The sequence below is a fragment of the Harmonia axyridis genome, chromosome 6 (genome assembly GCF_914767665.1).
Source record: "Harmonia axyridis chromosome 6, icHarAxyr1.1, whole genome shotgun sequence".
Classification (NCBI taxonomy): domain Eukaryota; kingdom Metazoa; phylum Arthropoda; class Insecta; order Coleoptera; family Coccinellidae; genus Harmonia; species Harmonia axyridis.
The window spans coordinates 24864508-24877991 of NC_059506.1; the positions used below are offsets into that span (position 1 = coordinate 24864508).

At 31.9% G+C, this 13484-nt stretch overlaps 2 protein-coding genes across 2 annotated transcripts; one reads left to right on the top strand and one right to left on the bottom strand.

Annotated features, from left to right (window-relative positions):
- Nucleotides 1–3203: 3203 nt before the first annotated feature.
- LOC123682942 lies at nt 3204–8185 on the bottom strand. The gene is made up of 3 exons (XM_045621795.1): nt 8028–8185; nt 5535–5785; nt 3204–3493 (listed from the first exon to the last, which is right to left on the bottom strand). Exons 1-3 carry the CDS (start codon nt 8080–8082, stop codon nt 3302–3304), a joined length of 498 nt encoding a protein of 165 aa, XP_045477751.1. The 5' UTR covers nt 8083–8185; the 3' UTR covers nt 3204–3301.
- On the top strand, nt 8151–10996 carry LOC123682941. Its single transcript, XM_045621794.1, has 3 exons — nt 8151–8305; nt 9792–10057; nt 10574–10996. Exons 1-3 carry the CDS (start codon nt 8248–8250, stop codon nt 10757–10759), a joined length of 510 nt encoding a protein of 169 aa, XP_045477750.1. The 5' UTR covers nt 8151–8247; the 3' UTR covers nt 10760–10996.
- The last annotated feature ends 2488 nt before the right edge of the window (nt 10997–13484 follow it).

The following is a 13484-nucleotide window of genomic DNA, read 5'->3' on the forward strand; positions in this document are numbered from 1 at the left end:
TTCTCGAAATATTCATGCGTTAGTTAGTTAGGAAGGAAGCCACAGTAATGGTTGTTTTGAAGCTCAAAATGTCGATTTTTCACAAAACACTACAAGTGCCATGAAAACACCACTTCATTTTCAAATACTTAGTTGAGAATATTTCGAGAACTAATGCATAAAATGAAAAAACAATTACTGTGCTGAAATCAGTATAAAAATACCTTTCAAATGAGGTTTCACTCACCCCATCTTCCCTATTCAAAATTTGGGGGTGAGGGTTGTAGTAGCAAGGATTGAAGCGCTATGCGTCCGTAACCTACATCTTAAGTTGTCCCCCTCGAAACAAAAATCGACCTGTCCGAGCATTTCTATCGAAAAACTTTATTTCGTCTGTAATCTCATCTGTTTCGTTTTCAAATGGCCACCCTGTATATACTAACTAACAACGAAACTGCAACACCCAGAAGGAGCTGTTTAAATTTATTATTTTTTTTTTTGATATAACATAGATAGTCTAGTAAGGAGTAAATGATTGTTAAAATGACTAGAGCACGTGTACGCGGAATTTATCGCCAGCTGAGTGAATTTAAAAAAGGTCGAATTATTGGTCTACGGGTGGAGGGGTTGTCATTTCGAGAAATCGCTAACCGTACGAACAGAATTCCAACTACTGTTATGAGATTTTGTCAAGCGTGGTTTGATAATGCCCAAAATCAAAGAAGAGTAGGCACTGGACGTCGAAGGGGCACAAACGAAGTTCAAGATCGACGTCTAAGACTTATGGCCATTAGAGACCGATTCGCGACAACTCGATCTTTGGCTAATGAGTTAGAAGAACAAGTTCATCCTGTAACTGTCCGAACGGTTTACCGCCAGATAAGGTCTTTCGGACTGCAGCATTGTCGACACTATCTTGTGTTACCTCTAAAATCGCATCTGAGCATCGCCGGCAACGATTACAGTGGATCAGAGAAAGTGAACATTGGAATGTGGAATGACATCAGATCATCTTTTCTGATGAATATCGATTCTTCTTGGGTGCACATGAAGGCCGAAGAAGTGTAAGACGACGTCGGGGAGAAAGACGTGAACCTCAGTTTGATGTTGAGCGTTATGTACACCGGACAGTGGTCGTTATGGTATGGGGTTCTATTGCACATGCAAGTAGGTCACCTTCAATCTTTATTCGAAATAACATGACAGCGCTGCATTACCTCAAAGAAATAGTGGAGCCATATGTTCTCCCTTACCTTAACCGGCTAGAGAATCTAATATTTCAGCAAGATAATGCCTGACCTCATATTGCCAGAGTTAGTTTAAACTTTTTCGAAGCGATCCATGTGAATCGTCCAGATCCCTCGATCTTTCGCCCACAGAGCACTATTATGGGTAGAAGACTTGGAAATATACCCCTGCCTCCACGTACTTTGGTGGCTCTGAGACATGAAGTGATAGACCATTTTATTGCATCAATGCCGAGAAGTGTTGTGGAGTGTATAGATAATAAATATAAAATTGCAAAAAAAGTGTTTGTTTCACCAAATTTCATTTACACCTTGCTATACTAATCTCTATACTTATCATAGACTACTAGTAGTATAATTGACAAATCTCAACACGAACGTCACGAAAAATCGTTGAAAAAAAAAGAAGCGTAACTTTTCTTAACATAAGTTAGGTCTAATCTCTGTTTATATTCTTGGTGGAATTGAAAACTGCTTCTGACGGAAATTAGAGGAACTAAACCTTGGTTTAAGATGTTGGTGGAATCGGTAAATAGGCGAACTTTGTTCGTGAACTTAAAATATATACTGGTATTTATATCACAATAACACTAATAATATTTTTTTCTAATGTGCCCTACCATCTTATACTGTCACTCGACGACACTGCTCGTAATTTATATTCGAATTGCATGCGAGTATTGGGGTTGAGTGAAAGAACAACTCTAGATGATCTAAGAGATGACTTGTGACTATCTCATAGAAATAAGGACATTCATTATTATTATTATTTTGTATATAACTCTAATATGTCATTCATTTATTGGTTGATAATTCCATCAAGTTATCGTTTATGAATAGATTAATTGATGAAATTTCACATAAATATATCTAATGAATTCATTCTGAACATTAAATTATATAAAATATATATAATATAAAGAGGGAAAATTTGTTCAAAAAGTCGGAAGATTGTTTAGTGAAGGCAGGGAAGTGGTTCTCAGCAAATGGACTATTAATGAATGATTCCAAAACACAAACAATCATTTTTACGGACAAAGCTGATATTAACACATCTCTATCCTATCTGGGGTTGGAATTCCAGTCCAGTCTGAGTTGGAAGAACCACATTTCTAACCTTTGTCGGAAACTGTCAACTTCCATTTTGATGATCAGGAGAATGAGAAAAATTGCTGGTCCTGATATTGCGAAGCTAGCGTATTATTCATCCTTTCACGGTATGGCCCTGTATGGTGTCTTGCTGTGGGGTCTGAGTACAGATGCTGAGCGAGTTTTAATCCAACAGAAGAAAGCAGTACGCGCCATCTTCCACATGAAAAATACAGACAGTTGAAGAGAGGTATTCAAGAGAGAGAGAATTTTGACTATTACGGCAGCCTTTATACTTACTTGCGCCAATTACGTCCACCAACACCATGATAAGTTTCCGAAAAATTCAAATTTCCACGAATATAATACACGCGAGAAACATAAATTTGCTATCCCTTCAGCAAGACTAAAGAAGACCCAACAAGGTCCGAATCATACATGTTTAAAAACTTATAATAAACTTCCAGATCATATCAAAAAATTGAGTCCAGCTGTGTTCAGTGAAAAAGTAAAGGAAATACTATTGGATCATAAAGTATACAAGTTGAGCTTTTTCTTGAATGAGTGAATTTATTTTGTAGTCATTTTTGTGCATATGTGTATTTCTTGATATTGTGCGATGATTTGTACTTACATGTTATGATGTTTTTATTTATATATTGACTTTCAATGCTTTTTACCTGATATGATGTTTTGATTTATATAATGACTGTCAATGCGATTTATATATTATATTATGTTTTTTTCAATTATATTATTGACTATCAATTACTATTTGTTTATATTATAAATAGTTCAAGATTTTTTTATTGACAAGCCATGTAAATTTTTGATGGCAAATATTTGTACATGTTAGGATTTTCTTGTGTGCAAATAAATATTATAAAATATTATTATTATTATATCTGATTATTCTAAATAATGTCATACAGGTTCATTGAAAAAGTAGTTTGTGAGATTTATGGAATATTCATTAGCTATCCATTTTATTGAACATCAGGAAGCACACATCCCTTGTATCCTTCTTGACTCAGCATCTCTTTAACCCCTATGCTCTGTGCGCACTCATTGAACCTTCTTGCATATGTTCTTCCAAAATTAGGATTCACACATCTTTCTCCATTGAGATGAATGGCAAACCTGTCTTTGCAGTCGAATTTACCGTCACAATTGCAGTCCTGTAAGTCAAATTAATAATAATAATAACTACTTTATTTCCCAAATTATCACATCAACATGACAAAATTACGAAAATGGTCAAATTACAAGAATAACCCCTATATACAAAGTTTATCTATTACAAAAATCAAAATATTGTTCCATATTGTAAGGCTCACAATCAAGTTTTAACTTATATACTAGCTTTTTAAATTATTTATCTACACTTATCAGGTGCAAAGCTCTAGTTAAAGCATTGAACAACTTCAATGCAGCATGCTCTGGATGTTTTTCAGTTAGTGATAGTGAATGTTTAGGGTAAAAATATGGTTCTAGTCGTCTAGATGATCGTTATTTGTATTCTTGTAGGAACTATAAAGATGTTGGTTTTTATGAAAAAATAAAAGAAATTTAAATATATACAGACCATAAATAGTCAGTATATTATTTTTCTTGAATATACCTCTACAAGATTCCCTATATGCTAATAAAAACATATTTCTCAATATTCTTTTTTGCACAACGAAGATTGATCTCAGGTTAGTGCTTCAGCAAATAATACCGTACGACATTATTGATTGTGCATTTGCATAATATATAATTTTGAGAATATTTTCACCTACTTGTTTTTTTACAACTTTCAATTTTTTTTTTTTAATTGCAACAATTAGTTCGATATTTTTTTAATTTCAATTTTTTTTTAATTTTCAATTTATTTATTTTTTTTTAAATGCAACAATTATTTCGATATTTTATACATTTGGCAACATGACAATGCCAAATGTTGATAGGAAATAATTGCAACAATGACATAGTTGAAAATTATATTGAATAAAGTATCCCAATAGTGTGAAAAAAATGAAAAAATATATAAGAACATAAACATGGATCGATTTGTTAAAATCCACAAATATAAAAGTGGTTTAGTATACAGAGTGGCCACTTTTCTAATAGGATTGTATTGGTAACTTTAAAACTATAAGAGTTAGAAAGTCGGTCAAAATGGAGAAAAAGTTGCATACATAGAAGCATTGTCAAGCAGTTCAAACAAATCGAGATTATCAGGGCCGGTTATTGAGATATCATAAGAAAAGTAAATTCTGTCATTTTGATTTTTCTGTTTTTGCCACTTTATTTCAAATATCACAAAAAATGTTACAGAAATTTTTTATTCGACAGTAAATTATCCTCAATTTGAAGTAAACAGATTTCGTATCCAACGTTTCGTACTCTCTTGGCCACCCTCAACCTCATTTTTCTTCATTACGGACCTGCATATTTTATGACACTTTTCGGAATAACTTTTAACGCTGAATTCAACGATATATCATACAATGTCATTCAAAGTTGATTTTCAGGTGATTTTGACACTTCCGTGAACCAATAATTCGACCTCTTTCAAATTCACGTAGCTGGCGATAAATCCGTGTACACGTGCTCTAGGTATTTTAACAACGACTGAACATCGACTTTGCATCTCCTCGATTAGCTGGTTTTTTGTAAAATTTAAAAAACTTGCAAAGAACGACTACAATATTCAGTAACAAAAATTGTTTACATAAAGAAAACTTAACGATTTTTTTCTCCAAATTCAATCATTTACTCCTTGCTTTACTATCTATGTTTCACCAACAAACAAAAATTTCAATTTAAACAGCTCCTTCTGGATGTTGCAGTTTTTTGTCAGTGGTATATGAATCTTTCTTTTTTTTTTTTCACGGATTATATAACGATTGCAGTGTTTCATCAAAAAACTGGTTCTGTTTTCCTTTATTGGGATATAGGTATTGTCCAAATTTTATTCTTTTCGAAGATTTATTCTACATTTTTAGTGATATATCACATGAAATTCTCTTATTGCTGAAAAATATTTTATATTTCTTGTTCTATTCCTGTTTTCAATATGCGTGTAGATATCTACAATAAGGATTTCAAGCTGCTTGTGAATTATCGTGTTGATAGTTGACTTCACACAATGCTTTCCTCATTATTTTTATAATACATAAAATTACATTCTTTCAGTTCTGCAAAGGTAAATAATTTTCATTTGTTATTACTTACCAGTTCACCGAAGGAAGATGTATACTTATCAATTGTATTAACTATACAGTTTTCATCGAGCAGGCATTTTTTATAGCTTTCTTCGGAATCAGGATCATGGCTAGGATCTAATACTGGACTGCCAGCTGTTTTCCAGTAGTCAAAAGATATCGAATAACTAGCACAGTTTCTCCTCCTCCAGCATCCTGTTCTGGCATGACAAAGGCAACTTATGCACTTATGGATATCAGTTCCCATCAAATTCTTCAGAGCTAATTCCAGAAAAAATTGTCTATTTATTATACTATGTAACTACCTACATAATATATATTGCCATATATTTTAAAATTGTAAACCAACGGACCTACTCGTATTTATTTCAGAAATCAAAATAATACATAGGCGTACAACTTTGCTTCCGCCGTTTTTTTTCCGAAATTCGAGGCTTAATTGAAGAAACTGGTTATACATTCATGATTCAAAATTTTGTCCATCGCTGGCCACTTCCTTCTCCCATCTCGCCTTGAAAAAACTGGTCATATTTCGAAGCGATCCACGAATCGATCCAATTTTTTGCTTCTTCATAAGACCGGAAGTGCTGATCAGCCAGGCTGTGTGCCACCCATCAAAACAAGTGATAGTTCGAGGAAGCAACGTCTGTAAAATACGGCGGGTGGGGTAGGATTTTTCATTTCAACGTTTTCAATTAGTCTTGACAACTTTCGCAACATGGGGTCGAGAATTGTCATGCTTCAAAATCACCAAGTCTCTCGTTGTATTGCGGCCGTTTGTCTCTCATTGCTCGGCTTAAACGTATTAATTGCGTTAGAAAACGACCGCCTGTGATTGTTTCAGTCGGTTTTAACAACTCATAATACACTACGCCGAGCTGGTCCCACCAAATACTGAGCAGGACCTTGAAACCGTGAATATTCGGTTTGAATGTCGACGTGGAAGTATGGTCGGGATATCCCTATGATTTTCTGCGCTTGGGATTATCGTAATGAACCCATGTTTCATCTCCAGTCACAATGCAATGCAGAAATCCCTTCCGTCTTTGCCTTGCAAGCAGCTGTTCACAAGAAAACAAACGCTGGTCAACATATCTCAGCTTCAACTCGTACGGCACCCCAGTTCCTTGTTTCTGAATCATTTCCATGACTATCAGGCGTTTTGAAATGGCTTGTTGTATCATTTCCAATGATCCTGCCAATTCTTGTTGCATCTTGATCAAGTAATGCCACCAATTCTGTTTCTTCGAAAACCTTCTCTCATCCACCCCCATGCTGGCCTCACCATAGGTATTCGAGAGTATTCGATGATCCTCAGCCGAAGATTTCTTATATAATATAAAAGCTGACATGTTTAATCGATATTAACTTTATGATCGACTAATATTTGGTGTTATTTTTACAAATACCTAAGCTCATCGTATGACATCTACGATTTATTTATTTCGACTTACCGCTACAGCCATCTGTTGCAAAACGGCGGAAGCAAAGTTGTACACCTAATATTCTTTGTATATCAGTGTGGAAAATTCAACTTCACGCAGTCAGAAAAGTTTGCATAGACATACTTTTTAAAAACGGTTAAAAACTTAAGAAGAAGAATGGTTGCCATCATATGGGCTCTCAAATATTTTCGATTTAAATTGAACTTTCAAAAATTCAATCTTAAATAGATCATCGACTTCTAATCTGATAAATTGACTTTTCTTCATGGAAACTGGCTCCTAACTCGACTCATATTAATCTCGATCAATAAAATCCAATATGTATGATGGTTACCCACTCAATATGCTTTCATCTTTCTATTTCGAAATTGTTTTGTTATGTAAAACTTTGCTGACCATTATTGAACGACTGCAGTTCCCTATAGCATAGTAGAAAAAGATCTATATTTTTAACGAAAAGCCACAGAGATCAATGGCATTGGATAAATATTAAAAACGTTATTTGGATGACGCAAAATTATCATAAAATTATATACTGGGTGAACGCTAAAGACAAACATCTCATTTCCCTTCTGAAAAATCGAATCTAAATTAACCATGATAAACTTCGCTTTCATCAGAAATCTGGTGGAAAATATCCATAATCTATTTTTGATTTGGAATTAAAACAATTGCTTGCGAATAGTTACCACTACTCTCCTCATTAGCGAAATACCTGTATATATATCTAAGTTCAATCATGAAGTGATCATTGTATTGTTGAGGTAATAAATAGTTATTGTTTAGTAAAATTTTTGATTTTTTATTTTAAAAATAGGTCACGTTCCCGAAATTATTATTTTCATATCAGAGCTTTCTTCTTTTTGAGAAAAAAGAATCACCTCAGACGTTTTGTTGCATTAATAACTATAATACAAAATAAGATGGACGGACAAATTGATAATTAATGACGAATGATGAAGATTTCAAACTTCACTAGATGAATAATTCATCAGTAGGTATACAATAAATGTAATAAATAATAATGAACTAAAAATATTGAAAAAATCAAATCTCACCTTCGCCCTGAATGAATAAGATGGTGAGAACTAGTAATAAGCAAAGAACTTTCATCTTGATGTGTAATCAAATATTGATTGTTGAATTGCTTTATAGTCGATTATATGTTCGACCTGGGTTTTCCAATTCGAATCTGAGGTTATCACTTGATTCGCCCTATTGATTGAAGGACATTCATGATACTTCTGTATTATTTCAGTTCTGTCAATCAATATAATAATGATAAAGTTACTTTTAATTCTACTAGCTATTTTTTGGAATATTTTTGTCGTCAGAGGTATGTAATAAACAGGGCAATTGCTCATTTTTTGGAAAACCATATTCATTTCAATATGAAAAATCCAATATTTTTCAACGTATACAAATATAACTACGCTCACATTATTTGATCTATTCACCTTTTCATTTATTGATTTGAAACACAGCTTTTTCATTTTGATGAATCTCCATACGCAATAGTTTTGAATTTTATTTTGTGTTGAGATACTAAGCTAACGAAGGTTTTTTTCTGAAATTGCAATATCTTCCATTAATGAGGACAATCATTCTCATATTTGAATTGAAAATGAATTGTAAAACTTGAATAAGACGTAATTAAAACTGCAACTTTAATATATGTAGGCGACTCATGAAACTCTTACTATGTATTATGGGTTGCACTCATTGTGTTCAAATTATAAATTATTATCTACAGAAGCCTAAATGAGAGAAATGAAGATTCACTATTCTACTGACTCATCAACTAATACATTCAATCAATAATATATTATTTTCTATAATGAGTTTCATTATTTTTTTAATCACAAAATCGTTTTTATAGTATTCATAGTTTCTTTTCAAAATACAGGTGGCTCACCTAAAACTGCCAGCCGAATATTTGCATAACTATGAAATATTCTGAAGAATTCTTTTATGAAAAGAATCATACTATGAAAAAATGTATTTCCCAAATCTCAAGGTCACAAATAACTGTTTCTTTCTAAATGATGGCAGGTTTAGGTAATTTTTGATCTGGATTTAAGAGAAACTCAATTAGATAGAATGACAATGTTTAGACTTTCTTCACAAATGGTGAATTACTTCAGAAAATGACAAAAATTACTAATAAAACAGTTCAAATCTCAGATATGCAACAAGTGAAAAAAATTGACTTTAAGTAAATGAAATTGTGAGATTGATACCTAGTAGGTTTGATTGAATGAAGTTAATTACCTGTCCCCACTGGTTTCCTTCGTGTTGTTTGTTTTCTCCTGTTGATGTTTTCTTTTTGAAGAAAACTGGACTGCTATATCAGTTTTTATGAATATTATAAACATTTTATGAGACAATTGAAGGGATCAATGATGCAAAACAGACTTTGTCTAGTGTATTCATTGGTCACCTCTTATCGAAAAAATCGTTGTTCCCTAATTGCAAAAATAAATTTGATTTGATTTGTATTTTGGTTCTGCTTGTTTTTTCTGATTTTAATTTGAATTATTTTCGATTAGAGCTTTTATATATTATATGGTTATCATTTTCAATCAAGAAACTTTTCAATTCACCCAAATTTTCAGGCGGCATTCTATCATTGAAGCATCAGTATTAAAAATAACAATATTTGTATAAACAAAATTCAAGGCAATATATTTACAGCATTTGGAAAAAGGATATATTCTAGAAAACATATCTTATTATCTTTTTTCACTTTGAATTCAAAAACCAGAAGTCATTATCTCCCACTAATGAAAATAATTTTTTTTTGATAACCACTTGTTTTACAGGTTATTCTGGCCTGGTCTCTCCTAAAGATGAGGCATGTTTCCAATGTATTTGCATTGCATCCAGTGGCTGTAATGACATATACGAGTGTGCCAAAAAAACAATAAATAAGGCTTACTGGAATTATGCTGGAGAGAACATTGCTGGTGGAGATGAAAATAGACTGAAAGACTCCAATCTCAATTACCAAAAATGTACGGAAGATAGAATTTGTATAATGAATACAATATATCACTACACCGATAGAGTTCTAAGAACTCTTAATATGGTGAGTATGTATTTAAAATCCAAAGTCACTTGGAGGAAGCCAGAATATTTCGATCATACAAGGGTTGTCCAAGTTTCATGAAATTCCTTTGGGAGCGGTGAATATAATGCCTAACAATAGTTCAAAATAAACCCGATATTTAGCGGAGCGTGGTATCCAATTCAAAGGAACATCTGGCCAAGTGTTTTTATGGAATTTTCAATGAAAATATCGATTCAATCAATTAATTACATCTGAATTTGAATAAAGGATATTTTCATCTCATAATTTGATGCTGAAATATGACGCATATATCGAAAGGGAGAAATGAAACCTTCCACATTTATTTACCATGTTTAGGTATTTATGGTATATGACATTTTGTTGAAATGTTCATAGCATATCAGACTCTAGAAAGTTTTGACTTAGATTTTAATTTAGTGGAGGGAGTGGAAGAAATTGAAATTTTGAAAAAAAAACCAAAATCTCTTGACGTCAGTGAATTTCTGATTTCTTCAATATCATATCTCATTCCAGGATGTCAACTGCGACGGTTTAAGAAACTGCGCTGACACTTTTGCTGCCCATGTTTTTGGACTTCTCGCTCAAAAACCAGAATCAAAATTCAGTATCGGACTATCAAAACGTTTCGACAGATGTCAAGGACATGGGATCAAGAACGTTACAGACAATTGGTTTCCCAAAGAATGCAATTATGTGTGAATTGATAATTTGAAGAAGAGGAGAGTATAATTCGTTACAGAACTAAAGCACCAAACATTTCAGATCAATGGGTGCTTCATGTATGATGATGTATTGATTTGTACTAACTGCTAATAATATCTCTTATAATTATTCACTTTTTCAATAATGTGAAAAAAAGTACCAAAACATGTCAGAAAAACACTTGGTGAGAAGTTTTTGTGCGACTATTCGATAATTAAACAATTATTTAATGGATTCGGTCCTTACTTGGCGGAAATTCATTATAAATAAAATAAAACTAATTAATTTCCACTATATTATTAATATAGTGGAAATTAATTCGTTTTATTTTATTAATAAAACAATTATTATTTCACTGTGAATAACATTAAGTTTCTAAATTAAAAATGTACACAATGTTCCATTCAATTATGTTTATTTTCATTCCATTTATTCATTTATCAACATAAACTGGAATCTTATAGTAGAAAACACCGCATCTCAAGTATACACCAAAAATAAATAAACAGCTGATAATGAACATAGACTTGTAGATCTGATCAAAAATATCACAAAAAAATTTGGTTATTTCTACATAGATACAAGTATTTTATTTTTCTAAAAACAACTTAGGAAATGTTGAAAATAGCAATGAAAAAAATTGTGTAGTTATAGTACAATGATGTGCGAGCTCTTGGAAGATAAAAAGATTTCTTCGACAACCGGTAAAAAAAAAGAGCAATTGAATAAATTTCACTGTTGGGGGTAAAATAGAAATGACTTTTTATTATTCGATACGAAAGAGTTTGATTTATATTTCAGATGTGTAATTAACATCTGATGAGAATATGTTTGCATGAATATCTATGGTTAACAATTTTAATAAAATAACACAAAGCTATTTACACAAATTTTATTATCTACGACAATTGTTTCGCCATCAGAATAGCTTTTATTAATTAACAAAGAAAACAAGCATTACATCTAGCATACCCTATGGTCAATATAATATTAATAATAATTTTTTTTGTTAGCTTATGTCAATAGTACCTACATATATAAAAAAATGCTAAATACTTGAAAAATAAATTTAGTTGCACAATGGTTTTCAGAACCATGATTAATTCAGGAATTTCCATCAAAAATAATATAGATATAACGAGAAAAGATAAGGAATCAGATGTCTTCAACTTGACTTGCAATGATTTCATTATGGCTTAAACAGGAAAATCATTCAAAAAAAGGTACACGCACATTGAAAAAGTTATGCATCTGATAGTATACTTTCAACATATAATAATAAAATCCAAATACTCTATATGAAAACTAATACTGTGTTAAATCCGGAGAGCTTGGTGGCCACCGAATATTTTAATTATCTGAAGTTCACAGATTGTTGAAGAAATGCACTTAGTTTATTTAACCTGTGAAACTCAAACCTTTGATGATTGCACCAATGAATTATAATGAAAAAAGTTCCAGTAGAATGTTTTTGTTTCATGTTAATGCACCAATAATAAAGAAGTTATTCTTCATTCCCCAATTAAAGAACTTTTCACTTCAGCCATTTTTCTCTTTTAGCTTGAAAACAGTTGAAGTTATAAGTTTGAGGTTTTCACCAAATTAATTCTTTCAAAAATCGAGCCCAAAAATTTGCCATTCTTTTTTTTCTAGCTCAAAGTGATTCTGAGATCCCCAACTAGAAAACGTTTTTATTACAAACAAATATTTTTCCAATCGGATTTAAAATCATTTGATTTCTAATCCGATCGGAAAAAAAATTGTAATTAATGACGTATTTCTCACTTGTCAAGTGTCAAAATATGAAAGCTTCAAAAGTGACAGCTATTCAAAATGAAGCCCATTTTATATACCCTTTAGTATAATTTCAATTAAAATTTCACTTCAAACTACTTAAGATTATTCAGAATAAGTTTCTGTTTGTCTATGTTCAACATTTCTTTCTGTCAAAATGCATATTTTTATGATTTCTTTGGTTTGGCTAATTCTTCAATTGGTATTATTAGTAGGTAATAGAGTTTAGTAATGTAATAAATATTTTATAAAATTCGAAGCATTTTAAAAACTATTGAAAGCACAACATGTCTGAACAAAAAATGAAGACAACTCACTTGGCTATCCGACAAGCAAAAAAAATTTTGAGCATGCCATTTAAATGAATGGAGTCATTGACAGTTTTTAAAAATTGCATTGTCTTTCGGACCATCTGTAGAGTGCGATCTTTAAATTTGCAGAAGACTTGAAAACTTTTCAGGGATTCAATAAAAAAAAATTATAATTATCTCGTTTCAAGATATGATCATATCGAACGGCCAAAATTTCTAAGAGTTATCGACCGATCAAGCACTATTGATTCACCCTGTATATATTTATTTTTTAAATGTCAACTGATTTTAGTAACTGTAACATGTGTACTGATGGTGAGGTCAGATTTTTTTGTCTATAAAAATTTAGATGAAAGTGTTCACTATTGTATTGTTTTCATCTGGCTTGATGATGGGTAACTGCCGAAATCGATAGCCAATAGATTTATTTTATAAAAATTGTGTTTATTTATTGATCCCTACTAAGAGGTCCAGTTTATTCAAAATCCTCTCCTGTGGCGACCTAATCGATTACATCTCCTTGGAATTCAAATTTACAAGTTTTACAAGTGAGTCACAAGGATTACGGTATAGAGTAAATGACTGAAAAAAATTAACGATCTCCAGAACATCTTCAG